Source organism: Rhinolophus sinicus, chromosome 12 (assembly GCF_057876585.1).
Source record: "Rhinolophus sinicus isolate RSI-liver-muscle chromosome 12, RSI-T2T, whole genome shotgun sequence".
NCBI lineage: Eukaryota > Metazoa > Chordata > Mammalia > Chiroptera > Rhinolophidae > Rhinolophus > Rhinolophus sinicus.
In genome coordinates, this window is record NC_142512.1 from 52,774,758 (window position 1) to 52,800,761 (window position 26,004).

Below are 26,004 nucleotides of genomic sequence, written 5' to 3' on the forward strand. Positions count from 1 at the left end.
GGAAAAGGGGGTGGGGAGGAGAGACAAAGAAAACTACAGACTGGCAAAGATACAAATATATATTTTTCCTTTAGGCAACATAAGGACAGAAAGAGAAGTCAAGATAGTCTATGCATGGGAAAGGATAGAGAAATCCTAAGAAAAACGGGCCCAAACACTTGACTGTTTCAAAATGTCATCATAAATTCTATCACTTCTTTACCTACTGTTTAATTTCTCAGGAAACACCATCATACTACTCCTCTCATATACGTACAGTCAAGAGCCACTTAACGACAGGCACACGTTCTGAGACGCATTGTTAGGCGATTCTGCCGTCGTGAGAACTTCCCAGAGCGCACGTACACAAAGCTAGATGGCACAGCACACCTAGGCTACATGGTACATCACGTCGGATGTGTGGTCCGTCCTTGACCAAAGTGTCATTACACAGCCTAAGACTGTATGGCGAAATAGCAAAAATCTCAAACGAAAGTACGAGGGAACTACTCCAAATAGTTTGATGCATCCTAAAGTCACGGTGGGGCGGTGCTGGGCAGACATGCAGGATAATAAACTCCCCCCCAATCAGGAAACAAAGAAGAAAAAAAACCCTTCCCAATTTAGGTTTTAACATCACTGAAAACATTATGAATTCAAAAACAAAATCTATTATGCTCATTAAATGTCTATTATTAACTGAGCAACTCCACGCACACAGATTATTAAACTAATATCGTAAATTATAATGTAAACATTTTAGAATTCATGTCTTCCCACCCCTGGTTTTTCTCAGCTTATCTTCACATTTAAACCAACCTCAAAATTCCCTGATGTAGGGGAAGTGTATAAATATGTATTTTTGAAGTATTACATATATTCTTGGTGTTAGAATGATCACGTTTTGCCATAATCCCGTAAGTACCCATAAGCATTCCTGAAGCACTTCAGATTAGTGACAGTTTATCACCCGTAGACCAGTTTCAGAAGCGAGAAAAATAAAGAAGGTTCACTAACATTCTCAGACAGGTATACGGACTCAGGGCACAAAAGTACTCGAATGAGGTAACCCAGCATTTCTCAGCCTTTTAAAACAATCATCACTCCACCCAGAAAATGTTGATACCATAGATATACAGTATATCTATTTACGTATTCTATGCATAAAAAGAGCAAGACTTGGGGAACCAGCAGATATTTTTAAATGTGTTGATTATTACTGTTGATTATTACCAATAAGCAATAGACAGAGGTATTGAATAATTTTCACTTTATCCCTGTTCTTAGCATTTTATTTTTTTAAGATTTTATTGGGGAAGGGGAACAGGACTTTATCAGGGAACAGTGTGTACTTCTAGGACTTTTTCCAAGTCAAATTGTTGTCCTTTCAATCTTAGTTGTGGAGGGTGCAGCTCAGCTCCAGGTCCAGTTGCCGTTGATAGTTGCAGAGGGTGCAGCCCAGCATCCCTTGGAACCAGCAACCTTGTGGTTGAGAGGATGCGCTCCAACCAACTGAGCCACCCGGGAGCTCAGCGGCAGCTCAGCTCAAGGTGCCATGTTCAATCTTAGTTGCAGGGGGCAGAGCCCACCATCCCTTGCGGGAGTCCAGGAATCGAACCAGCAACCTTGTGGTTGAGAGCCCACTGGCCCATGTGGGAATCCAACCAGCAGCCTTTGGCATTAGGAGCATTGAGCTCTAACCGCCTGAGCCACCGGGCCAGCCCTGTTCTTAGTATTTTAAATTGCTGTACATGGAACAAGAGAAACAGAAACAAAAGTTCTATATGTTATAAAGTTGATCCCTCGGGCCCCATTAGGTTCATGGGCTTTGTCTTGCCTTTAAAAATCCTAGAACTGTACATGCTCCCTCCCACCCACAGTATCATGCTTTCGTGTTCAAAATCCAGGCAGTTTGGCCCTGCTCCTGTGTGGCACCTACACACTGTGATATGTGGGCCAATCTTTAAAAAGGCAGAACGGTCCCCCACATCCAGCCAAGATCACCCAATTACTAAGGTGACAAACACTGACAGTCAAGTAAGTACTACAGTTAAAAACTGAAGGCTTAAAAATAAATACAAATAAAATAAAGTAAAAGCTAAAGGCATTCTCACTTGGGGAGTAGAGGAGGGAAGAAAAGGAAGTCTAGTGGAGAGAGAGGAACATTTTAGAGCTATTTGAGCTGGTAACTGAAGAAAACAGAAATGAAAATAAAGGTGCTCAGCAGAGTTTGTTCTGGACACCATACTTTATAATCTATTCCTGTCACAAAGTACATTTGAGGGAATGGGGAGATTATTTTCCATTACATTGACCTCCTGGTTTCTAACGTTAAGAATCAAAAGACCTTTTCTCAAAGGTTTTGAACACTCAAAGGTTTTGAACATTTGGTCAATGTATGCCCCAATACTCACCTACTAGTAAGTAACTGCCAGCTCTTCTTCATTTCTTGACCTCTGCAATCAGCTGCAGAGGGTAGGTTACTATCATTTCCATTCACAGTGGCACCTTCTGCTTCTAAAGTTTCTCTCTGGAATACCTTTTCCACTTTGGAAAATTATGTGGATTGTGTAGAGGATGATGACAGATACACTGTTTGATCATTATTTCAGGAATCCAAAAAGTTCAATGACTGCAAAGTATGTTATAACTGCAAAATGCTTTACTAAGTCTCATTCTTGAATTTTTGTTACGGTTGTTCTACGAGCAAATCAGCTGAACAACACAAAGAAGGCACAGCTGACCTGGTGTGTATAGCAGAAAGCCAACACAATGATCGCGTACCAAGAAGTCCACCTGAGACGTTCCTGGTAAAGCTTTACAATGGCCTGTTCCGGTTTCAGGGGCAGAAGGAACACTTCCGCGGCACTGGCTCACTGCTGGCTCCTCTTCAAATGTTGGACATTCCTCGAGGTTCTCTTTTAGGTATCGTTCTAACCCTAGTTTCACTTCAGAAAAAGCTCGCCACTACAAACTTCCATTACTGCCTGTATTCTACTCGGATAAACAAACTCTCTAGGCCAAATCAACCTTGTCAACTGCCCGATACATCTCTTTTCCTGTATGTCTCACAAGCACCTCAAACTTAACCGTAACCAAATGGAGCTCATGACGTCCCTTATTTCCTTGCGCAGTTAATTGTGCCCACAGCCACCATGTTGCCTTCGTCCCAAGTCTAGTTCCCTCCATCACCTAGATACACAACTTCTTTAATTAGAATGTCTCTGTACAGTGCAATGTCCTGATTTCCCTTTCTTTACCACTTGCTGCAAAAATTTCTTTCTTAAAATGCAACGCCAAAGTTATCTCCATGGTTAACATCCCCCAATGACTTCCTCCCCTTGAAGAATCAAGCCCAATACTTAGCCCAGCAAAAGATGTCGCGTCTGCCTACCTCTCCAACCATCTCTGCCATCTCCCCACAAAGACCCTCATTCCATCTATAGCAAAACTACCCGTAGTTCCCCCTCACCTTCCATGTTTTTTTCATGTGTCTACTCCCTGCCTAGAATACCCTTCCCTCCATATTTGTTCCCCCAGTCTTACCTCTCTTCAAAACTTAGCTCAATGACCCATCACGTGTGAAATCTATCACCACCCTCTCCTTTTTAGGCTTGTACCTTGTGTGAACACACACCTCTACTAGTGAACTGAATCTAACTGGATTATGTAGGATGTACACGCCTGTGCCCTCCACATAGTGTCTTTGATTTTTATCACATACCTATATAGACATTCAACACCTGTATGAGGAATGAGCTAATCTCTTTTAATAAAAAACTGAAATAACACAACTTACATTGATTAAGCATTTATCCTGTGCCAGAATCCAAGGCCTATCAGGCCATTCATCCTCACAACTCCATAAGATAGTCCATTTTACAGACGAGGAATCTAAGGTCCATTCAAAGAGGCCAGATAACTTGTCCAAGGAGAGACAGCTTGTCAATGGAGGGGGTGGGATTGGAAGTCAGCTCTGACCAATCGCGAGACCATGCTTATAATCCCTGTGCATACTGCCCGCCACATGTTACTTCACACCGACTTGAACAGAACTCCCAAAGAGTGTTGCCAGCTGTTCTTGACCAATACTTCACAGAATCAATTCTCTCGCTCGGCTTCTATTCGGGTTTTGCACTTTCTGAAGCTGAGGGAATCATTCTATCAGATTAAGAAGACTATGGACAACGAACTCAGAAGAACAGGCTTACTCTAAACTGCCCCCCACACAAGTACCTGGTACCCAACCTAATCTTCCCATTCTACCCAGACAGAAAAATCCAGCCAACCAGAAAAGGTAGTTTTTTTTGAGGTCCATGTCAGGGAAAAAAAAAAAAAATCTACCAACTACTTCTTTACTCAGGTCAATCTTCAAAGGGAGTAACTCCTCTCATTTTCTGAAAGGCAGGGCAGTCTGAAAATATAAAAATTCTTTTCATTTGGCGGTTTTCTGCCTAATATCTAAACTTCTGATGGCAGACCATGAAGAAAAAGAAAGATCAAACTAATCTTGTAAGCCTCTCCTCTGCTCCTGGCCCTCGTTATTTTTAGGACATTCTCTGGCAGTTCTAGTATCAAATGATTGCTGTGCCGAGGACACGCGAGCTTCACAAGCTGGCAGGTGTCCCTACTGCAGCTCCATCTGCTGCCCACCCAGATGCTAATATTCAAACTGGGAAAAAGTCCACGAAGGTGACAGCAGCTAATGGCTCAGCTTACAGCAGCTCTCCTACTTTCAGCTGTCTCAAAACAAAACAAATCTCTAAATTACAATCATGTGAATCTTCCTGGACAGAACCTTAAGCAAAGAAATTTTAAATCCCACTTTAATGAATTTTGTTGTGTTGTAAGGGATGGCACAAAAGATGAAGCTGTCCTTTTACGCAGAATAAATCAGTTACGCATTTTTAATAGACACCAAACGTAGTAAAACTAGAAGGGGACAACAGGACAGGTTATTCTGGTCAGATGTTGCCTTTACAACTGTGGCAGTAATGACTGGCTAGTTTGATTTGAAAAGGAGCACCTGGTACCATCTCTATCGACGGGAAAGGTTCGAATCAAAGTACAATGGGGCTGTGGGGGATAGAAATAAAATGATGAGTAAAAAAGCACCTTCAGTACAATTAGTCTTTAAAAGATAAAATAGAAGAAATTAACTGGAAATAATTAATAACTAGTGGGTGCCCTGGGGTTGTTCAGAAACATGAAAAAGATGAATAAAACCACTAGAGGGATGGATCTCACTCAGCATGCTGCAGCCAAAACCACTGATCCCCCCCAAGTCTTCCTACTGCACAACCTGCCGCGTCTATGAAAAAACCACTTTCAGTTATTTCTCCTTTTCTCTTTCTTTCATACTAACATTTAATCAGGTATCAAGTCTTGTTCTTCCTTTAAAACATCTCTAAGTATACTAAGGATGTTCACCTGCGCGTTATTTCAAATAGTGGGGGGAAAAAACCATTTTAAACTGCCCAACAGTAGTGGAATGGTTAAATAAATTACAGTACATTCATATAATGAGATACTCTGCAGCTGTTACAAATGTGATTTACTAAGAGTTTATAATAGCCTGGGTGGAGTAGACAATGGTTGCTCTCCTCCACCTCTATTCCGCCTATGTAGAGCCATGAGCCATGAGGCGTGGGTGGGACTGCCCCCCAACCACCCAGGGCCAGTCCCTCCCTGCTAGCCCACGTGACTGGCTTAGCCCTTGGTTATCTGAGCCAATCAGCCCAAATCTCAGGACTTTTGCTGAAGGTGGGAAGGAAACACTTGCCTCAGAACAAAGCTAACATGTGGGACAGGGCACAGTTGCAAAAAAAAAAAATCATGGAGACACATTTCTATCCTATCTTTGAACTTCTTGATCATAAGACAATACATACCTTTCACTATTTAGATCAGTGTGAGTAGCATGTTCTGTACCTTGCAAACAACATTTATTTTTTTAAAAGGCAATTTCATATACAGTATGATCTCGACTTTAAAAATGTTCAGATAAAATGGTTATTAGGAAAGACAGTAAGATCTAAACAGTGATTATTTCTGGGCAGTGGACTGGGCTAGGTCTGGGTAGTGATCAGGAACCATAATATACATATTTTTAATTATAAAAAAGAGACTGCCAGATTGATCACTGTTTTTGAAACTCATTCCATCTACACTCCCACCCTCTGTGAATACTGCCACCTGAAATGCTGGTGTCTCTCCCCACCTCCGCAAGTCTTAGCCATTTAGGATCAGTACTGCTCTTACTGACCTCCTACCCAGTATAATCCTCAATAGCTTCCTTCTCTGAACGTCTGATGCCTTCAACAATTAACAGCAGCAACCACTGCAATAATACTTTTTACTGGACACCTACTGTAATGCCAGCTACAATCCTGGGCACTTTGTCACTGTATTTGAACATAACTTTCTATATTAGTCACTTCTACCTGCTAAATACTACATTTTTGGAGAGCGGGAATTGTTTTACATTTACGTTGAATTTCCTCAATACGTACCTAGCATATTCTATTATAAAGCACAGGCTCTTAATATGGATTCTTTACATACATTTGGAAAGGGGAAATAACTTTTAATGGATTCTCAAAGGGTGTGACACACGAAATGGGTTAAGAACTACTGCAAATAGAGATTCAACAACTAGTTAATAAATCAATAACTAAACAGACCACCAATAAGCCAAGGATTCCCAGTTAAAATAGCTGGTGACATCTGCCAGTCAGCACAAGGGGAGGAGTTTAGTCACACTTTTTAGTGTATTACCAGGTTTTAGGAGTCTCACCGAGAAAGCACTCTGATGACATGGAGGCAAACACGGACTTCCCCTTTATAAGGCACTTCTCTCCACTGGACTGGGGGAGAGCACCTGTTTTTACGCTTCTGTTTGTATGAATTAGCTGTGTAACCTGAAATCATTTTAACCGGGTCAAAAAGCTTTTTCTAGGCGTACCGTAATAAGCACAGCAGCATAACAGAGCTAATCCTGAATATAAAATTAACACAAGATTTCAGTACTTGAGGGTCTTCTAATTGAGATGTGAAGATTCTCACTTGAACCTTTCATTTATAGGGCCACACTATTCTTACTATTCTCCCAAGTAAAATTAAAAATTAAAATGTATTGTAACCAATTTAGTAAATCTACAGCAATGGAATCTAGCATTTGCCACAAAGGGTCACAATCCCATCCATTGCTCTGCTTTGAGGGAGATAATGAATCAGGTATTGCCTGGAGCAGTAAATCTCAGGGTGACTCATGTTCCTCAGTATTAGGCTGCTTCTTTCTGTGGAAGAGACAGAAAGAAGTTACCCTGTGAGGGGGAGTTGAGCCCTGCTATTGTTTCCTTTATTCAGCATTGTGCAGATTCTAAACTGTCCACAGTATTTTTAGACAAATGTCTTCCTGTGGTCTAGCACCCAACCTCTTATCTTCCCGATTTACTAATTCCTAATTCTCCCATCTCTGCTAAGATACCAGTTATCTCCCCAGCCTCAATGCCTGTGGCTCAGCTGCGTTTCTTGCCTGATGCTGTCATTGCTTCCCTTGTGACACCTTCCAGATTTTGACTTCTCCATTCCCACTAACTTATTTCATCAACTTGCCTGCAACAGAACGGCTTCCTATTTGGTAATAACTACATATTTGCAGTTTTAAGTGCTTACATATTTCAATTAATTTAATCTTCAAAACCACCTGATGAGGTAAGTACTATTATTATCCCCATTTTTCCAATGAGGAAATTTTGGCACAAAGAAGTTTAAAAGCTTGCCCAACATCACACCCATGGCAAAAGACACGGCTGCCGTCTGACCCCAGACGGTCTGGCTCCAGCCTGGGCTCTCACCCGTATGCCGCATCTGGCCTCTAGCCTTTCCTTACTTCAACCCATACTCCACCATCTTTCTGCTCAAAGTAAACACAGTTTTGGCAAACTCACCATTCCAAGACCTATTAATATTCATCAACTGCCTTCTGATCACAGTTCAGAATCTGAACCAGATCAAAACATGCTCAAACGCTGGCTCTCCTGTTGATTAGGTGTGCAATTTTATCCGAGTTACTCAAACTCTCTAAGTGTGTGTTAACGCATTTGAAAATGCTCTCTCATTGAGTTGTTGAGAGGATTAAAGAGCAGACAAAGTACCTGGTACAGAGCCCGCCTGGCTCCCAAGACTGCGAGTGAGCTCCGTACGAGCCTTGTCGTGTAAATAACCTTCAATTTTGCTTGCCCCACATGAAAGCTTTACTTCAGTAAGCTATCCCCACACTCAAGTCCATCTCTGTACTCAAGTTTCCTCCCACCCAAAAGGCTCTGATTACTCAGGTGGTGGCCACCATTTCATGTAGTATTTCCCTGTACCTGGAGTCCAAAATTATTTAGTTATGGTACAATCACTACATCTGATTCTTTCTTGTAGAAATCCCCTACATCAGCGTTTAATCAGGAGATATACTGCATATAACTGTCTGCTTTACAAACTGTTTCACAGGTACATCGAGCTTTACCAGCTCGGCTCTAGGTTCCCAGCAGACGGAAGCGGTCTCCTTGGCACACACTCCGAGTGTGGCACACACTCAGACTGACCTATAGACAGCACATGAAAAGAGAATCTTAGAAATGGACAGCAGACCCTCAAATGCGGCTTTGAACTGCGCGGGTCCACTTACACGCGGATTTGTTTCAATAAATACCTGTACTGTTTTTGATCCACAGCTGGGAGGCCACAGATGCAGAGGGCTCACATGCACTGATCCACGCCATTTTGTAGAGGGGACTCGGGCATCGCAGATTTTCGTGGCCACAAACCAATCTCCCACGGATACCAAGGGACAGCTTAAGCCTTGGGGGAGTCAAGTGATACAAAGGTTTCTGACTACACGGGGGTGGGGGTGGAGTGGGGGGTGGCGATCAGCTCTCCTAACACCTGCGTTGTTCAAGGATCAACTGTATTGTTACGATTTCCTTCATTTTATATCCACTTACCACTAAATATTTATAACCTAAGAGTTCAAATCGGAAGATAGCGAAACTGTTCAACTTAAACGATTTTAAGCAGCAACAAGAAGTAGCGGCTTAAAGTCCTAGCAAAATTGAAGGCTTATTTACACAAGGCACAAGCCAAAGTTGTAAATTTTAAGAAGGTACAGACACCACAGGTTGGCTTTACTCTGTCGAAAGATTCTGATCAACCTTATGTTGAGAAAAACTCCAATTTATTCCTTTGCTTCTTCCAAGCTCAACTGGTTAGTCACGATATCAGACTCTTGAGACAAGGTCTGTGGGCTGGTATGAGCTAGGCTGGTCAAAGACTGACTTTCTGACGCTAGCCAACCAGCCTAGTTGAGAATGGCACCAGTCACGACAGAGATGGTGTTTCAGAACTGGCTGGCTCTAGGGTACCCATCACTACTAGAACAACAACTCAGAAAACATGTATGTACGCTTTGGCTTTAAGAGAGCATTACTTACTCAAAACATGAACCACTGTACCACTACTGAAGAGGCACGGACACCCAAAATTAAAGAACGCTTAAAGCTGAGGCTTAGGTCAACTCATGGAGTCAATGGCTAAAGCCAGGTCCCACTTGAGATGCAAATTCGTTGTATTTGATTATCGCAGGGATAGAAGGTTAACACAGGTCACTGACGCAATGATGTTCAAGCTCCAAGTTCATCACCAGCATATACATCCCAAGAGGTGGCTTCCACGGGCCTTCGTGCCTTCTGGACTGAAACCCACTACTCAGGACCCAGGACTGAAATGTGGGTTTATGAACAGATTTTCAGAAGCTTGTCTGATCTGCCTGCGTTACTTTCCTATGAAGACTTTCCAGACTCTGACTAAGAATATTTGCACCACTTGCTCGTTCTGACTTCAGTATCTTGTTCGGTTTGGACCAGTTCCAGGTTGGCTGCAGCTATGTTTGGCACAAAGCATGCCGCCAGTCCTAGCTGTGTTGCTAATAAGAGGTCAGAAAGCATCCCTGAAAATACAGGGACACAAGTAAGAGTTCAAACAGTTGTTTTTAAGCAAAGTGTTCTGGCAAAGCTTGAAAAACAAGAAGAAATTCTCCCCCCGCCCACCAACCTCACTTTTAGCAGCAACATAAACTCAAGAAAACATCTGATAAGAGTCTTCCCGCAATCCAGGCCTCTGTGGAGCTGTTCTCTGAGGCTATGAGTTGTGTAAACTATGTAAGTTACTGAAAACCATTCCTGTGATATTTTTTCCTCGTTTTTCTTATACACTTAAAGGATAAAGAACAAATTCAGGAGAAAAAGCCAAAGTGTTTAGAACCCCCTTCCATGGCACTATTTCTTATATACATATGTGTGGGCTATTTGCTGAAATAAAATGCCACCATGACTATGAATGGAATAAATGTCCAAAAACAAAAACTGAATGTTTTTTGCATAGTAACTTAAAAATAAAACTGATGAAGTATTCTTTAGATCACATGTATAGTAAAGTGTAATTATACTTTACAAAGACTCGAAGGAAATGTAGCTAAGAAACCTAACCAAGATGGTGGCACAAAATAAGAGAATAAAGAAAACTACAAAGGAAAGCCAAGCTTTCTAATTTCTGGTCTCTGTCACCTAAATTAATGCAAAAACAGCTGAGGCAACATAAAAACCAAGCCTGACCTCTGACAGGATGGTGCTGGGTCACAAAGACGATATAAAACTATGAACTTGATTTATGCTGAGCAGGATGAGCTTGATGTGGGTTTCAGTGCTTGCTCCGCTCTAACACACTCAACTACCCTGTAGGTCGGCCCTGTGCAGACGCTGAGATGCAGGAACCTACTGAGAGCTGCAGACACAGAGGTACACATGGAGTTAGGGAGCTCCTGAAGGACAGAGAGAGGCTTCCGGAGCCCGGGCTTGCTCTAAGTAATGAGAGAAGTAACGAGGCAAAGGTTATACCACACAAAAGCAGCAACACGACTGACTGAGGCCCAAAGGATGTGACACAGCTCAGTGTTCGGGAAACTCTACAACTAACTGAAAATTGACCGTGTTCTGTTTAAATAAAACCACGAGGATTAACTCACCCATCATTTCACATTACTTTGGCAAAAATGTTCATCAACGAACTACTGTAGAGTTTTTCGGGTAAGGGGAGTGAACTGTGCAAAATTTTTGTGCAAGTTAACACAAAGAATCAAAATGACTTCATAATAAGAGCGAGACTTTGCCTAAGATTATTTACGTAAAACAGAACTCTGAAAACACAATAATTATGGTTTTGCTGAATTCAAAGAAATGCTGCCTCTGCTCTCTGGATGTGCCTCAGATGCTGCTGTCTGCACATTTAGCTCACAACCACATTACACATGCAATGACACAAGGAACCCAAATTAGAAGAGTCAGCGCTAGACTCAACATCTTGTAGGTCACCCCAGAGGAGCCACGCTATGAGCACTCCTCTGGTCTTTCAATTCCCACTAGTAAAGACACATTACTAGGGGGCAACAGGTTCCGTCTCTGCACAGGCTGGAGGTGGAAAGGCTGCAGCGCCGTGGAGAAAGAGGTGTGGAAAATCAAAGATTCACAAGAAAAGGGAGTAAGTAGTGCGGACAGGGAAGAACCATGAGAGAGACTCTCCCCCGCCCCCAGTTCTAGTTCTAGGCCGCAGCAGCGTCTCCTAGTCCACTTCCATCCCGGTTCCCCCCAAGGGCCTCACCTCCAAATGCCAGAGAAACCACCAATGGATTGTGATGAAAGGGGAAGACATGATTCCTGACATTTCAAACCCCAAATCCTTGGAACACAGAAACAGTGTTATTTGGGTGGTGACGTTCCACGGCAGGGCTGTCCAAAACACTTTCTAGCCTTTCTGCAATGGTGTCAATGTCCTAGATCTCCACTGTCCAGTACAGAAGCCACTAGCACATGTAGCTAACGAGACCTTGAGATACGGCCAATGCCAGTGAAGAACTGACTTGTTTATTTCATTTAAATTAATACAAATTTAAATAGCCATATATGGCTAGTGCACATTGTACCAAAAGTGTGATAAATATCAGGCATATGGGGGAGAACTACTTTGTGGTTTGAACTTAAAACGTCATTAATTCACATTACATAAGAAATAATGCCTTCCACAAAAACACCAACTTATTAGCTTTTAGAAAACAATGTGTCATTAAGTAGGGACTATCAAAAGAACAAAGACATGATTAAACAATGTGGCATCCTGGATGGGCCCTTGGAACAGAAAGAAAGGAATTAGGAAAAACTAAGGAAATCTGAAGCAAGTGTGGACTTTAGATAATAATAATGTATCAATATGGTTCATTAACTATAACATATATACTATACTAATAAAAGATGTTAATCGGGAAAATTGGGTGTGAGATCTATGGGAACTCTGTGCTAGCTTTGCAATTTTTTGGTAAATCTAAAAATGTTCTAAAATAAAGTTACTTTTTAAAAATTTGTTTAACACCACATTCAGTAAAGTAACAGTTTTACTGTAACAGTTTTACTGTAAGTTTTGCTGTAACAGTTTTACTTTAATCTTAAGGAGAGGATCCTGTTGAGGGGACCCTGACTGACAGCACATGTAGCTTTGTTATCTTATTCTACCCTCCATGAGAACCTAACAGACATCTACAGAACACTCCACCCAACAACAGCAGAATAAACTTTCATCTCAAGCACACAGTGGAACTTTCTCCAGGATAGACCATATGTTAGGCAATAAAACAAGCCTCAATAAATTTAAAAGGATTTAAATCAATCAAAGTATGTTCTACAAGCATAATGAAACTAAAGTAAAATAAAAAACAGAAGAAATTCTGGGAAATTCACAAATACGTGGAAATTAAATAACACACTTCTAAATAACCAAAGAAAAACTATTATAACAAGGGATGTTAGAAAACACTCTGAGATGAATGAAAACAAAAACAACTGCATACCCAAATTTATGGGATGCAGCTAAAGCAGAATTTAGAAGGAAATTTATAGCTCTAAATACCTGTATGAAAGGGAAAGATGTACTACAGTTCATTTCAAATTGAGGTTGCTCTTCTTTTATATAGTATAAAGCCCAGACCAAAGGCAGGTAATGCGAGAATAATTTTTCACCAGATTGAGATTATGCAGATGAGAAGCCAGCCCTTTTTTAGAGGTCATTAATATCTAATCAGGAAGAGGTAGGGTGAGGGAAAGAACATGCAGAGAAATATTACATTTTAATACACAACACCAACACACTAATAGCTAAATTTGAAAATTACTTCTACACTTAAGGCCAACAGCTGTTCAGGGGGGTGTAGTTACAGTAGGTGCTCAAAGAAGGCAGATAAAGAGTATGACTTTCCAAGTTAATGAAGAAAGAACTGGTTCTTTCTACACCAGTAACCTAAATTGAGGAGGCTAATAATGTTAATCTTAAGGAAAGACCTGTAGGGCTACTACTGGTTTCCACTTCTAGCACTACGTGGGGCCATTAGTCACAAATTCATCTGGATATCTGATGTGGACAGGATTAGCATAATTTTAAAACACCAATTTCAGGTTCAAGATCTACTACTCTGACTCAGCTTTAACACGTGACTGAGGAAGTCTTGATCATTATGACCTTCTCTGATGGCCTAGCATAGAAATTCATTGAATTATTTTCTAAAGGGGTACAGTATACACTTAAACAGGAACTCCATCCTTCCTTCCAAAGCTGAAGTACCTGCTTACTTTCATTATTAAAATTTTGAATATGGTTTCACTGTGTTGCTCACTATACTATGAAAGTACAGTAAAAGTAACTATGGCTATATTCACTAAATGTTTTTTTCTGAAAGGTTACAGAAAAATTAAGTGATTTTTCTCTGGGGAGAGAATTTACCTTTTACATTTTCTAACAGTGAGTGAGACATTTATTTATTCACTTAATTTCAAAAAAGTTATCTGGGTGATAGGAGGGAGTACGGCCCAACTTTAACACTTTTCTATTAAATAATTCTAATAAACATTTAAAAAGAGTAAACTGAAGACACCTGATTTTTCAAATGCACAATAGACAACTAAAACCCACAAAGAACTTCAAATCTTTATTTTTTCTCTTAACCTCACTTTTCAAAGCCAAACATTTTATAGAAGTTGATAAATAATAAAACGTAAGCCTGACTAGAGCTAAATACCGACAAATGAAGAAGTGGATAATTAAACCTCTGAAAAATTGCAATTTGGCTGCATTAATAATTTCAATTCAGTTTGGAGACTGACCTGTCAAAATTAAATATGTAAGAAAGCCTGTAACATTATTTTCATATCAGATGCAACCAAAAGAGAAGCCAGACATAACTAGATACCTGGGCAGCAAGACTAGTTTTAGGGCCAATGAGTCTGTTCATCAGTGGAGAGGGTGGAGCATGTTTCGTTTACCGCCATATATGCTCCATAAAGCCTAGGTTAGTGCTTCCTGCACGGAGAAGAGTCGTAACATGAAACAAAGTTGTTCCATGAAGCTGTACACAGTGACTTTTTTTTCCTTGTAAGAAAGCAAACTAGCCCTTAAAATGTTCATTAACTTGTAAACTGACATCTGGAAAACGACTGTAGTGTTTTTGTTTTTTTATTGCTTTTCTGATTATGAAATTAATATATGCTTGTAAAAATATCCACTATTGGAATGCATGCTTAAGAAACTGAAAGTTCACCATAATCCTCACATCCAGAAAAAAACCAGCTGTTACCAACATGAGCTTTCTTTTCTTTTGCAGTACATGTAAAGTGACGATGTTTCAGTAGGTCACTCTACCTTTTCCTCAGAAGCTCTCAGCAAAGCCTCCTGGCTCTAAAGCTAAAACATATGCAGCATCAACTAAACAAAGCCTGGTTTTTCTGTCTTCTTCCAAACATGAGTTAGCAAGCATGACCTCCCTCTAGAAGGGATTCATTTAGCCAAAGAAGTAAAACAATTAAAATTACATCTATGAACACACACATTTCTCAGCTATAGAAATAATTTATTAACTTAACCTGACACAGCTATATAAGCAAATTAATCACCTGAAGGAATAACACAAAATAAAATGTGTGTCAGAAAAACTATGTGCTGTTGTCAGATTATCTTAGAAGCTGAGTAAAGAGGTTTAATGGCTTCACAATTCTGGTTCCTATAAAACACTGTCAAACTGAAATAATGTTCGATGTTAAGGAGATTAGAGAATGAAGCAAACATTAGCTGTGCTAATTATTATGTATTCTGGCTACGATTTGGGGCCATTCTCATTAAGTTAATCTCAAGTGGGTAATCTGTTCAGTCCTTTGGACAGTTGAGCAACATATGTTATCAAAAGCCTCTTTTGAGATTATGAACTAAATTATTAATAGAAACAAGCTGATGTCCAGCAGTAGGAAAATAGTTGTCAATTATACATCATTAACTTTAAAAATATTTTTAAATATTAAACCATTTAAAAATAATTAGTAAAACTAATATGGGAAAATGGGAACATATGTTGTATTTTCAGTCCACTAAATTACAGCATTATAAAAATGTGTATGTAATGATAAAGCCTAGACAAGAGCTGCAACAGTAGAAATACGGGAGAGGGAGGTTTACGCAGGATTTTGAGTTTCCTATCTTTTTCTTCCTATTAATGTATGTTAAAATAAAATGGAAATATTGCTAATAAAATGCTATAAATATGTTCTTTTCCCCCTAGCAATCCATTTCAAACCATATATACTTATCTATGAAAATAAAGATCTATGAAATGACACAAAGAAGTGCAATAATCAATATTCTCACCGAACAGATATACTCCTTTCTTGTTCTCTGTGAAGCCTAGTTTCAAGGTCCAAAATGCATTTCCTCTCACTTTACACAAAATTGGTGCTTTTTGTATTTCTCAAAAGCAAAATATTGCAAAAGGTTTTTGTCATTTTGCTAAACCTAGATTTTAAAATTCCACCATTAAACCAACGAATAAATAAATTAGCTAAAAATTAAAGCCATTGTTAAGGTGAGGAAAAACTTCCAGTATTTTACTGCTAATATTAGTATCTGTTTTGATAAAACAACAACAACAACAAAATAGGACAGAAAATACAAGAACTACCGCTAGAAATGAGACAAAAGTGGGCTCTGAGCTTTCCCACAAGGTAAAGAAGGGAATATATGAAAGCTTTACTTATAGCATCCTTAAGATTCTAAAAATCTGTTTTGGGGAAAATACCCATTCTTGGCATTGAGACCAGAGAGAATGTTCTCCCACAGATCCTCCTGGGGACACTTACCAATAATAAAAGGCTCCTTAATATCTTTACAGTAAATACAGTAATGAGTTTTTCCCAAGACAGTTTCTTCTAACATCTCTTAATATTAGCCAACAGCATAATCCCAAAATTCCATTCAGCCCCGGAAGTCTGAGAGGCCCCCAACAGGACATTGGGTTTAATCCTGACAGCGACCAGAGACTTTTCATAATGGAGAAAGGACTTGTCTTTCACACCGTTCTCCACCAATACCGTGCTTTCGGCAGAGCTCTGGAACAAGGGCGAACAGTTCTGAGTTTGAGGTAGTATCAGGACAAGCACCGAGCCAGACTGATGGGCCGAGTTGTGTGACTTAAGTCACCCGAGCCAGGGGCTGGACTGATGTCCTCTTACCAAAGTTGTGCCCTTGAATGACGTTACTAAAACTACTGGCACCTGGCATTACTGTCTGCTTTCTGCTGTCACTGTTTTGAGCACAGGAATATCGATTGTTCTTTTGATCCACTGTGACTCTAGGAAGGCAGGTGTTATTGCTCCATTTTACAGATGGGAGAAGCAAAGCACAAAGCAAACTGCCCAAGATCACAATGCCAAACTGGAGGGTGGCAGAGCTGGGATTCAGGGAAGGTGGGTGCAGCCTGGAGCTCCAGGGGCCCGGGTTCTTCTCCACTATAGTATAGATGTCCCAGTCCCATGCCCACAAGGAGGTCTATCTGCCAAAAGGACCAAGGTTTCCCTCAGACAGTCATTCTGAGTCACTTTTAAAAAGGTCTGTAAGTTTTATGACCCTGAGCAAAGCCACGTGAACTTTAGCCTGAAGATTTAAAAGCAGGTTAAACCTCAGCCATTATAAAACCAAACAAACAACCCCTGACCAGAGCACTTTAACTTCCTAGAATATCTATCAAGGTAAAGTAGATGCAGAATGTTAACAACTTTCTATTTGAATATAACTTTATTGTTTTAATAAAACTGATAAATTAAAGTAATACAAGAGTACAAAAAAGGAGTAAAAAATCACCTGAAATCCAGCCCCTTGGTGATAACTGTTACCTTTTAGGGGACCATTCAGAAAGAAGTCTGTGTATTTAAAAAGCAAACAGAAATAATAGCAATTTTCCTTAAATGGGCTCTCTCGCTCTAGGTGACCTCGTCTGGGCATGAAAAGACCCTACAGGGTAGTCATTAAGAATGTGGAATCTAGACTCTGAATCGTAACTCATGAACCTAATCAAGTTACTTAACCTAAGCCTTAGGTTCCTGATCAATAAAATGGGGATAATAGCATCTGTCTTCAAAGGCTTATTGTGAGGATTAAAAGGGAATGTAAGTTAAATACTTAGCTTAGTGCAAGGACCTACTAAGCACCCAATATGTTAATTATATTGTTACTTTTTAAAGAGGATCCATTTAAACACTTCTCTCTGCAAGTGTAGACATTATTCTGTGTGGATAGTTTTACATCGACATTAACACCTGCACGGTGTTCCATTGTACAGGTCCCGTACCTGCTTATACAGTCTCCTACTGATTGCTGCTTAGGCTTTTTATCCCTAATATGATAATTCCATAGATTTGAAGGTGCCCTTTTTACACATTTTACCATCTCTGAAATGCATCTTACAAATGATCGTATTTTATATTTTAATGGAAGAAATTCCTTTCCCAAGTGGCACACAGATTCATTGAAATAAATATCCTTACGTCTACATTTTTTAACACTTGTTTGAGAATTTTCTTAGAATAAATTCTTAAAAGTGGAACTGCTGGTCATTTTATGTTGATACATATCAACAAGCCACCATTCAGAAAGACTATTGGTACAAACCTCCCCTGGGAGGAGATGACATTACCCATTTGTCCACACCCTGGCCATGGAGGGTAGGGGTCAATCTTTGTCACAAATGAGACAAAATGACCTCATTTGTTTGTTTCATTTCCTTCATTACTGAAGTCAACGTACTTTAGACAGGCTGTCCAGTAAGTCAGTCAGCAGAAGTAGTGCCACAGACGGCTGCCCATGCTGGCAGGGGAGCAAAGCAGGACGCAGGTACCTTACACTTCCGGTTTACTCATCCTGACAGTTAAGAGGGGTGTGACCGTACTGCAGAGGGAGCATGGCAGCCACACCTGCCACTTACTAGATGCGTGAACCTGAGCAAGTTACTGAACTTCTGAGCCTGTTTGCGCAGCCATAAGACGGGGCTAATAGCACCAACTTTTCAGTGCCTCAAATCTATAATGGCTTACAGAGATGACACTTGGAAGACCCCAAGGAACACTTCATTTCCTTACTCATTTCTTTCGCCAACCGAGGATGACTGGTCTTCAGCCAGCCTCCCAAAAGGAGTCTTGCACAGAAACTGAAAGTTCATCCTTAGCACCTATCTGGAAACGTCCATTCAGATAAGGTGGGGGGCGGGGAAAGAATATTATGAAAGGCAAACAAATTACCTGCTATAAGAGAACTCAAATAGTCCTCATTCTTAAAAAATTAAATGCAATATTCCTGGTTTAGTCCACAAGATTGATACGAATTCTTACCAATAGGCAGAGAAATGCCTCTATAATGTATACTGATACTAGGACTTTAAAATAGTGAAGAAAAAAGAAACCATCCCAACCTCTTACGTTTTAGGTTTGATAATTCACACACCTGAAACGAAGACTTGGGCGCCAAAACCCAGCTGTCATGAACATTGTAACCCATCAAACCCTAGTTCAGATTCCTGCTCTCAGAAGCATCTCCGGTGAGCGGTCTTTTCTCAGTCACACAGGAAACTTGTTCAAATGCTCCCAGGTGACAGGCAGAAATCCCATGACTTTTCTTTCCATAGACTCTCCAACCATCCCCGGCCTTCACTCCTAGTCGCCAACACCTATGCTGCCACTTACCTCACCACCTGCTTACTGCCACCTTCCGGCCGGGACCCCAGGCTAACTTCCTTGCAATCCATTATACGCACAGAGCATTTATGTCATCAGCTAAAAAACCTTCAGAGACGCCTTAAGGACAAGATCCACCTCCAAACTCTTGAGTTTTTCTTACCTGGCTCCAATTCTACTTCATTTTCCACTATGTCAATAAGGGTATGACCTTCTTCTCGCATTCCTATCGCAAACCCAAGCACAAGTCCCCCGCCTTCCTTCTCTTCACCCAGCTCTGTCCTAGCCACCTCACAAGGTCCAGCTCAAATCACACTTCTTCCTCACAGCTTTCTCTGACTTCAGCTCTTACCAATCTCTTCCCTTCCAAAATGACTCTGGCAGTTACAAAGTGTAACACAACGTCGGCATCCCATTAAACACCAGCCCACTACTAAGTACTAACAGTTTGTGGCCTTGACTAGATCACTGAACTTCTATGGGCCACCATTTCCTCATCTGTAAAATAATAAAAGTCTAATTTAAGAGATTTTAAAAGGTCGTTCCCTGTTCTCAAAATCCTCTAATTTTACACACTGCCATGTACTGTTTCAGATATTAATCTTTTTTCTTATTGGATTTTGGAGTTCCTGAAGGCAGGAAGTACATCTTCTATTGCTTCCCAAACTCTCAGAGCAACTTCTCCCAGGATGTGGCTCAAGCAGATACTCAGGAGCGTGACAGTGAAACAGGGTCATCAGCAGTGAGACAGAAGACGACTTCAAAGATCTGAGTGTGACCTCAGGACCCAGTTCTAAAGCAGCTTGTGAAACCGGTAAAGGTAGTTAGCACCGGACAGAGCAGAAGACACCCAGACGATCCAGACTGCTGGCTTTCTTCCAGAGCCGAAGGTCCGCCTTGATAGAAAACAAGAAGCCGGCTCTAGACTGGAATGAGCACAGGTTTGAGAGCTCCAAACGGTTCTTAATTCCTGGGCAGCACTGTCTGAAGTACATGTACATGAGCCCCTAAATGGCAGATGCAACTTTTAGGTGGACTCAGATGTTTTATGTGCTCCGGGGTACTCAGGGGCCATGTTCAGTGGAGAATCCCTGGGACTATCTCAAGCCTGCCCTATAATGGTGGCGAAATGCAGCTTCAGTTTAGCCACACAAGGCCTGAAACCTGCAATAGAAGAGCAATTCCTTCCATTTCTATGCCCCAGTGCCCTCCCTCCGCTCCCCAAGAAAAACATGAGCTTTTACAAGAGGAAAAGTAACAAAGGCAGATATATTGAAGCATTCAGTTCTATTTTAGGCTTCCAGTAAAATGTTTTCATTTTTCTTTTCTCAGGGCAGTACAAGTCAATATGTAGATAGAAATTTAAGGAAGTCCCACAATGAGATAGCACCTCACACCAGTTAGAATGACTGTCATGAACAAGACAAATAATAACAAGTGTTGGAGAGGCTGTGGAGAAAAAGGAACCCTCATACACTGCTGGTGGGAATGCAGATTGGTGCAGCTGCTATGGAAGGCAGTGTGGAGGTTCCTCAAAAAATCAAGAATAGAATTACCATATGACCCAGCAATCCCGCTCCTAGGTATCTACCCAAAAAATCTGAAAACATTTATCTGTAAAGATATGTGTGCTCCAATGTTCATTGCAGCTCTGTTTACGGTGGCCAAGACATGGAAACAACCAAAATGTCCTTCGATAGATGAATGGATGAAGAAGTTGTGGTATATATACTGCCAGTATATATACTTTCTTATTCCGCGATAAGAAAAGATGAAATAGTGCCATTGGCGACAACATGAATGGATCTTGAGATTATAATGCTAAGCGAAATAAGTCAGATAGAAAAAGTCAAGAACCATATGATTTCACTGATATGTGGTATATAAAACTGAAAACAACAAAGGAACAAGACAAACAAATGAAGAAACACAGGCAATAGTTTGGTGGTTACCAGAGGGTACAGGGGGAGGGGGATGGTAGATGAGTGTAAAAAGGATCAAATATATGGTGATGGAAGGAGATCTGATTCTGGGTGGTGAACATACAGTGTGATATATAGATGACGTATTACAGAATTGTACACCTGAAACCTATGTAATTTTACTAATAATTGTCACTCCAATAAACAAAAAAAAAAAAAAAGAAAGTTAAGGAAGCAGTCTGCTGGAGGACAGAAGTCACCATTAACCAAAAGTTAACCAGAAACTCCAAGACAGTGAGAGGATGTAATTCTTCTGAACTCTAGTCAGAGGTAGAGGGCAAAGCCCTTTCCTATTACATTATCTTCAAATAAAATGTATTCAACACCAACATGCACTGCTCCCTTTATCAAGGGAGGGCAATCACATCCCCATTTCAATCAAGTTAAACTTGCCCATGCGATTCCAGTCACTTCTAAACATGTTTTGGCTCATAATTAAGCTAAAGAGTTATCAAATCAAATCAAAGCCACTCAAATGAAGCCTGTTACTCCTTAAATAATCAGAGGAAGAAAACACTGCCCCCCCCCCTTTTCTTACTAACAGCTCTTAAGACAAAGCAGTGTCCCTTATGTCTCTCCTCTTCACTCAGCCTTTTCACAGAATTATGAGACAAAGGGCAACTACTGTATCTTTTCTTTTTTTTTTTTTTTTTTTTTTTGGAGTAAAGCCACAAGATTACTAACAAACAGCTAATGGCCCCCATTCAAAAGCAATAATGGCATTATGACTTCATATGCCAGTTATCTACCAAATTAGAAAGAACCAAATAAATGTATTTTTTCTCTCCCCCAAAGAAAATCTGAAAGTAAATAGAAGCACTGATTCACTTTCTCTCCCATTATAAGAATTTCTGGGGGCATTTTAAACAGTATCATCTTCTCTAATTATAGGATGGGAGAGAAGGGTTTTATACTTGTTCAAGAGGTTACCAATTTAAGTTGGAGAACTTATAAAATGTTCATGGTCTAGATCTAGGAAAAATTTCAGTGATAGTAAACAGGGAAAAGTGCTTGTCTAAAAATTCTTAAAAAGAGACCTCAAATCCCTCGTTTCATTGCTTCAGTACTAAATATACAATAGGATTAACACAGAAAACTATGAACCACCAGGCTTCCAGGTTCAAGTTTCTGGGCTAAGTTTAACGGAAAAATCAAAGTTTGTATTTAAAAAGAAAGGAAAAACAAAACAAAACAAACAAAAAACCCTTGGCTCCAAAGGGTTTTTGTATTGGGTACAAATGTGGGTACTTTAGTAGCCAATCTTACGATATCACTAGCAGGTTATCTGCAGAAAACAGCAATCACCTATAAATATATCAAATTATCTCCTCTGTAAACCAATGATACAGAGTAATTTAGTAGTCTAAGTGAAGTTTGCTCTGATTTCTAGCTGTCTAAGAAAACAGAAACAGACGACATACCTCACTCTAAAACCTATAGCTGGTTCTGCCTGCTTTCTGGCAATTTAGTGCTGACTTTGAGAATACCCTCAAAAAGCTTGGCATCACAAAAACAGCTCTGAAGAGAACACACAGCTTCTTCCTCCTTAAAGGGCTCTCCAATATCACCTTCTATGAAGTACAGTCTGCATGTCTAAGATTAAACTACTGTGCAGTAACTTCAGAGCAGAACTCTATGCCTCTGGCAATGAGTGCAAAATAGTAACTCTCCATAGGTCTGCATAACTTTCTAAAAAACTAGTCCTTTTATCAAGGACTATTTATAAAGGACCACTCTACATTTCCACTTTCTTCCTCTTTGTATAATTCTAATAATTTCACTCAGGGGTAGTAAGCAAACACTGGCAAATTCCAGCAATCAGACTAAAGCTCAAAGGGAAAAAAAAAGCCAAAACTTGGAGAGTGAATACAAAAATACTAAACTTCAGGTTTTCATCCTTTAGAACTGACATGCTATTAGATAACACCCACCCTTGTAAAAATAATTACATATACAAAAGGGCAAGCTGCTCAGGCAATTGGGTAAACAACATAATTAACACGTGCCAGGGGGAAAGTGAATCCTCATATAAATAGTGGGGCTCAAAATGAGCTGCAAACTGTAAAGAAGCTTATTTTTAAACTGTCAGCAGGTTTCTTTCGTGCAGTTAGACTTTAATAGGGGGTAACTGCTCATCAAGTTTCTCTAAAATCGAAATCTGACTTGTACAACAGCAAGCTGAACCTCATTATTTAGAACTCCATTCGTTTTTTCACAAAGAATAAAAATGCATTGAGTTCTTTAATGAGTTTTGGCGTATACCTCTAACCACCTCTTGTTCAACTAGGGGAAATAAATTTCTAACCAACTAGGATCACATTCCAGAATGCAAAAATCTTTTGACTATGTAAAATAAGACTAATTGAGTGCATTCACATAAATACTTCAAGTTTAGATCTTTCGAAAAATCCTCCAATTTTTTTATAAAACTCTACAAGGTAAATCAAGCTACTCATATATTTCCTTACTACAATCATATTGCTTTGACTTTACTCAAAATAGTACCGATACCAACAAGCAAGTAGAAATACTCAAGGCATTCACACAAAGGCAGTTAAAGACCATACATCGCACCAACCGTCTTAAGTCATACTGAATATTCTGCTCAGTGTCTACCTCAGCTGTCCAGATCACACACGGCGGTAAATGTTAAAAGTGGGCAATGAAAAAAGCAGCAGCCCGGGCTTCTTTGTGTGTTATCAAGGCACAGAAGGCAGGTGAGTACAAGGCGAGGCCATCTCAGCATTTGCTTGGCATCAACACTTACCTTGAGGATGTCCCCCCTTTTGAAGCTCAGCTCGTCGTCTGCAGTGGCTTTGAAGTCATATTTGGCGATGGCTTCCATTCTGAGCGCTGCTCAGTGCTCAGCAGCCTGAAGCAGGGGGAAGGGAGTCTTCCCTGCTGAAGCAACCCAGCGCTCTGGGCTCAGCCTCACCTCTCTTCTGGGACTTGCTCCTGCACTCCGGGACACACAATGCCACCCTGAATCAGAAGACGGATGATTGAGTGAAGCGGCCAGGATCGAAGGCAGCCCCGCCCTGCCAATCGGCCTGCTGTCCCAGCCCCCACGCCCCCTGGCTCGGCTGGCTCAACCCTCCTCCCTCCCTTCCAGGCAAGAGCCCCGATCTTCTTCCTCTTTCAGCCCCAGGCCCAGGCGACTGACAGGCCCGCCGGCCAATGGCGGCAGCTGCTCGAGCTATTCCAGAACACACTTCCTCTTCCTTCCCGCTGGGTGTGCAGGGTGTGCAGGAACCGGCTGGAGTCCCGATGGGTCTCCGCCTTTCCTCCCTCACCCCTTACACTCTTTTCTCTGGGCACAAAAGACAGTCCACTGAAGAAGGACCTCCCCCTGGGGATGGCACCCTACTTTTCTCAGTTAAATAGGCCAATCTCCCTCTTCCCCCCCCTTTCTACTTTTCCGAAAATGTTGGGTCCCCTACCCACACAGTCAAAAGCAAGCAATGCACGCTTTGGTCCTGAACTGCTTCTAACTCTTCTCAGAAACTAAACCTTGGTATGATCCTAGGAAAGCGGGAGAAAATGAACACAGAGCTCCTTTTTCATTGAACTCAACTACTCTGAGCACAGGCAACCAGAGAAAGGAAGTCCAGCTCAGCCTTTTGCGGGTGGAGACCTGCTCTTGCATTAGGCTCCCTCTTCCCCTGAAGACCCCCAAGAGTCTGGAGTCATTGATAGCCCTTGAAATAGATGCCCAAGGCTCAGCATTCCAGAAGCAGCCTCCACATTATCTCTAGCCAAAGGAGCAAAGCTGAAGTTCTAACCTACACTTGAAAGGAATCCCTTTTTCAGAATCCGAACTGACAAATATAGAAAGTTCAGGGAGATGGTGCCAGAGAGTCAAAGAGCTGTCTCTGACAGTTACCCTGAGAACAGCTGCTTTGCTCAGAGCCGTAAGAGTACTACACTGATCCAAACTGCATGCTACAGGTAGAGTCTAATAACCCTCTGCTGGTGGACCAGGGGATGGTGATGGGCAATGCAGACAATCACTGCTGTAGTAGAGTCTCCACACAACCCAGACCTTTGCATAACTAAAGGAAAATAAAGTCCCATTCTTGTTTCATCATTCACTGTTTTCATACAGGCTAAATAAAAGCAGAAAACAACACAGACACTGGCAGAATGGGGACAGGTTATTTATAGTGACACCCTTCCTGGATAATTACCACCTAGCAGAGAACTCATTTGAGGGGCGCGAGTGATTATTCTTGTTCTCAAGTTAATAATTGGGGCATTAAATCAAGCATAGCTGCAAGTAGACTAAGTGGTAAACCAGCTGGGAATATTAAGATTAGAGGGAAATGAGTTACCCAGAAGGAAAGAAATCACCTGGTAAAAAAAAACGTCCCTCAGTCAAATTCTGAAAGATAAACACGCTACTGCAGGTAAACTAATAAACCAAGCCAGTGTTTATTCTATAAGGCAAACGTAGGGTCCCAAACTTAGGCTCCGGCCCTAAGAGAGGGAAGTACAGAAAGCGTTCTAGCAAATATAAAAAAAATACAAAGATTAGTCCCAGAGTATTTATTTTTGTGTGTCCTTGAACACCTTTTACTTACAGTCTCTACAGTTTTTTTAATCAACTAATCCATACATATATATCTTTAAAAGTCAGAGTATTAAAAGTTTATGAAAAAGCAGTTCCCTTCCCCAACACCCGTAAGCAATCACCCTTAATTTTGTTTTTAGCTTTCTCTTTGTATTCACCTACAATATTTCTAAACAATGTGTTCTACTGCTGTTTCTTCATTTACTCCAGCCGTCATCTATTAACTGGAAGATGAGGACCTCGCTGTCCCAGCCCTGCCAATTTCCCCTTGCCCCATCCCAGTAAAATCACATATTCCGGTTTAAGCAGTAGTATTACAACACAAAATATTGTTCAC

At 40.8% G+C, this 26,004-nt stretch overlaps 1 protein-coding gene across 3 annotated transcripts in view; it reads right to left on the reverse strand.

Moving 5' to 3' along the window:
- GRB2 (growth factor receptor bound protein 2) overlaps positions 1-26,004 on the reverse strand; it is a 60,492-nt gene that overhangs the window by 28,809 nt on the left and 5,679 nt on the right. For all 3 annotated transcript variants that reach the window (XM_019745571.3, XM_074319841.2, XM_074319842.2), the window contains one exon: positions 23,865-24,079. In XM_019745571.3, the coding sequence (XP_019601130.1) occupies positions 23,865-23,942 (78 nt within the window). In that variant the 5' untranslated portion in view covers positions 23,943-24,079. The remainder of the gene's footprint in view (positions 1-23,864; positions 24,080-26,004) is intronic.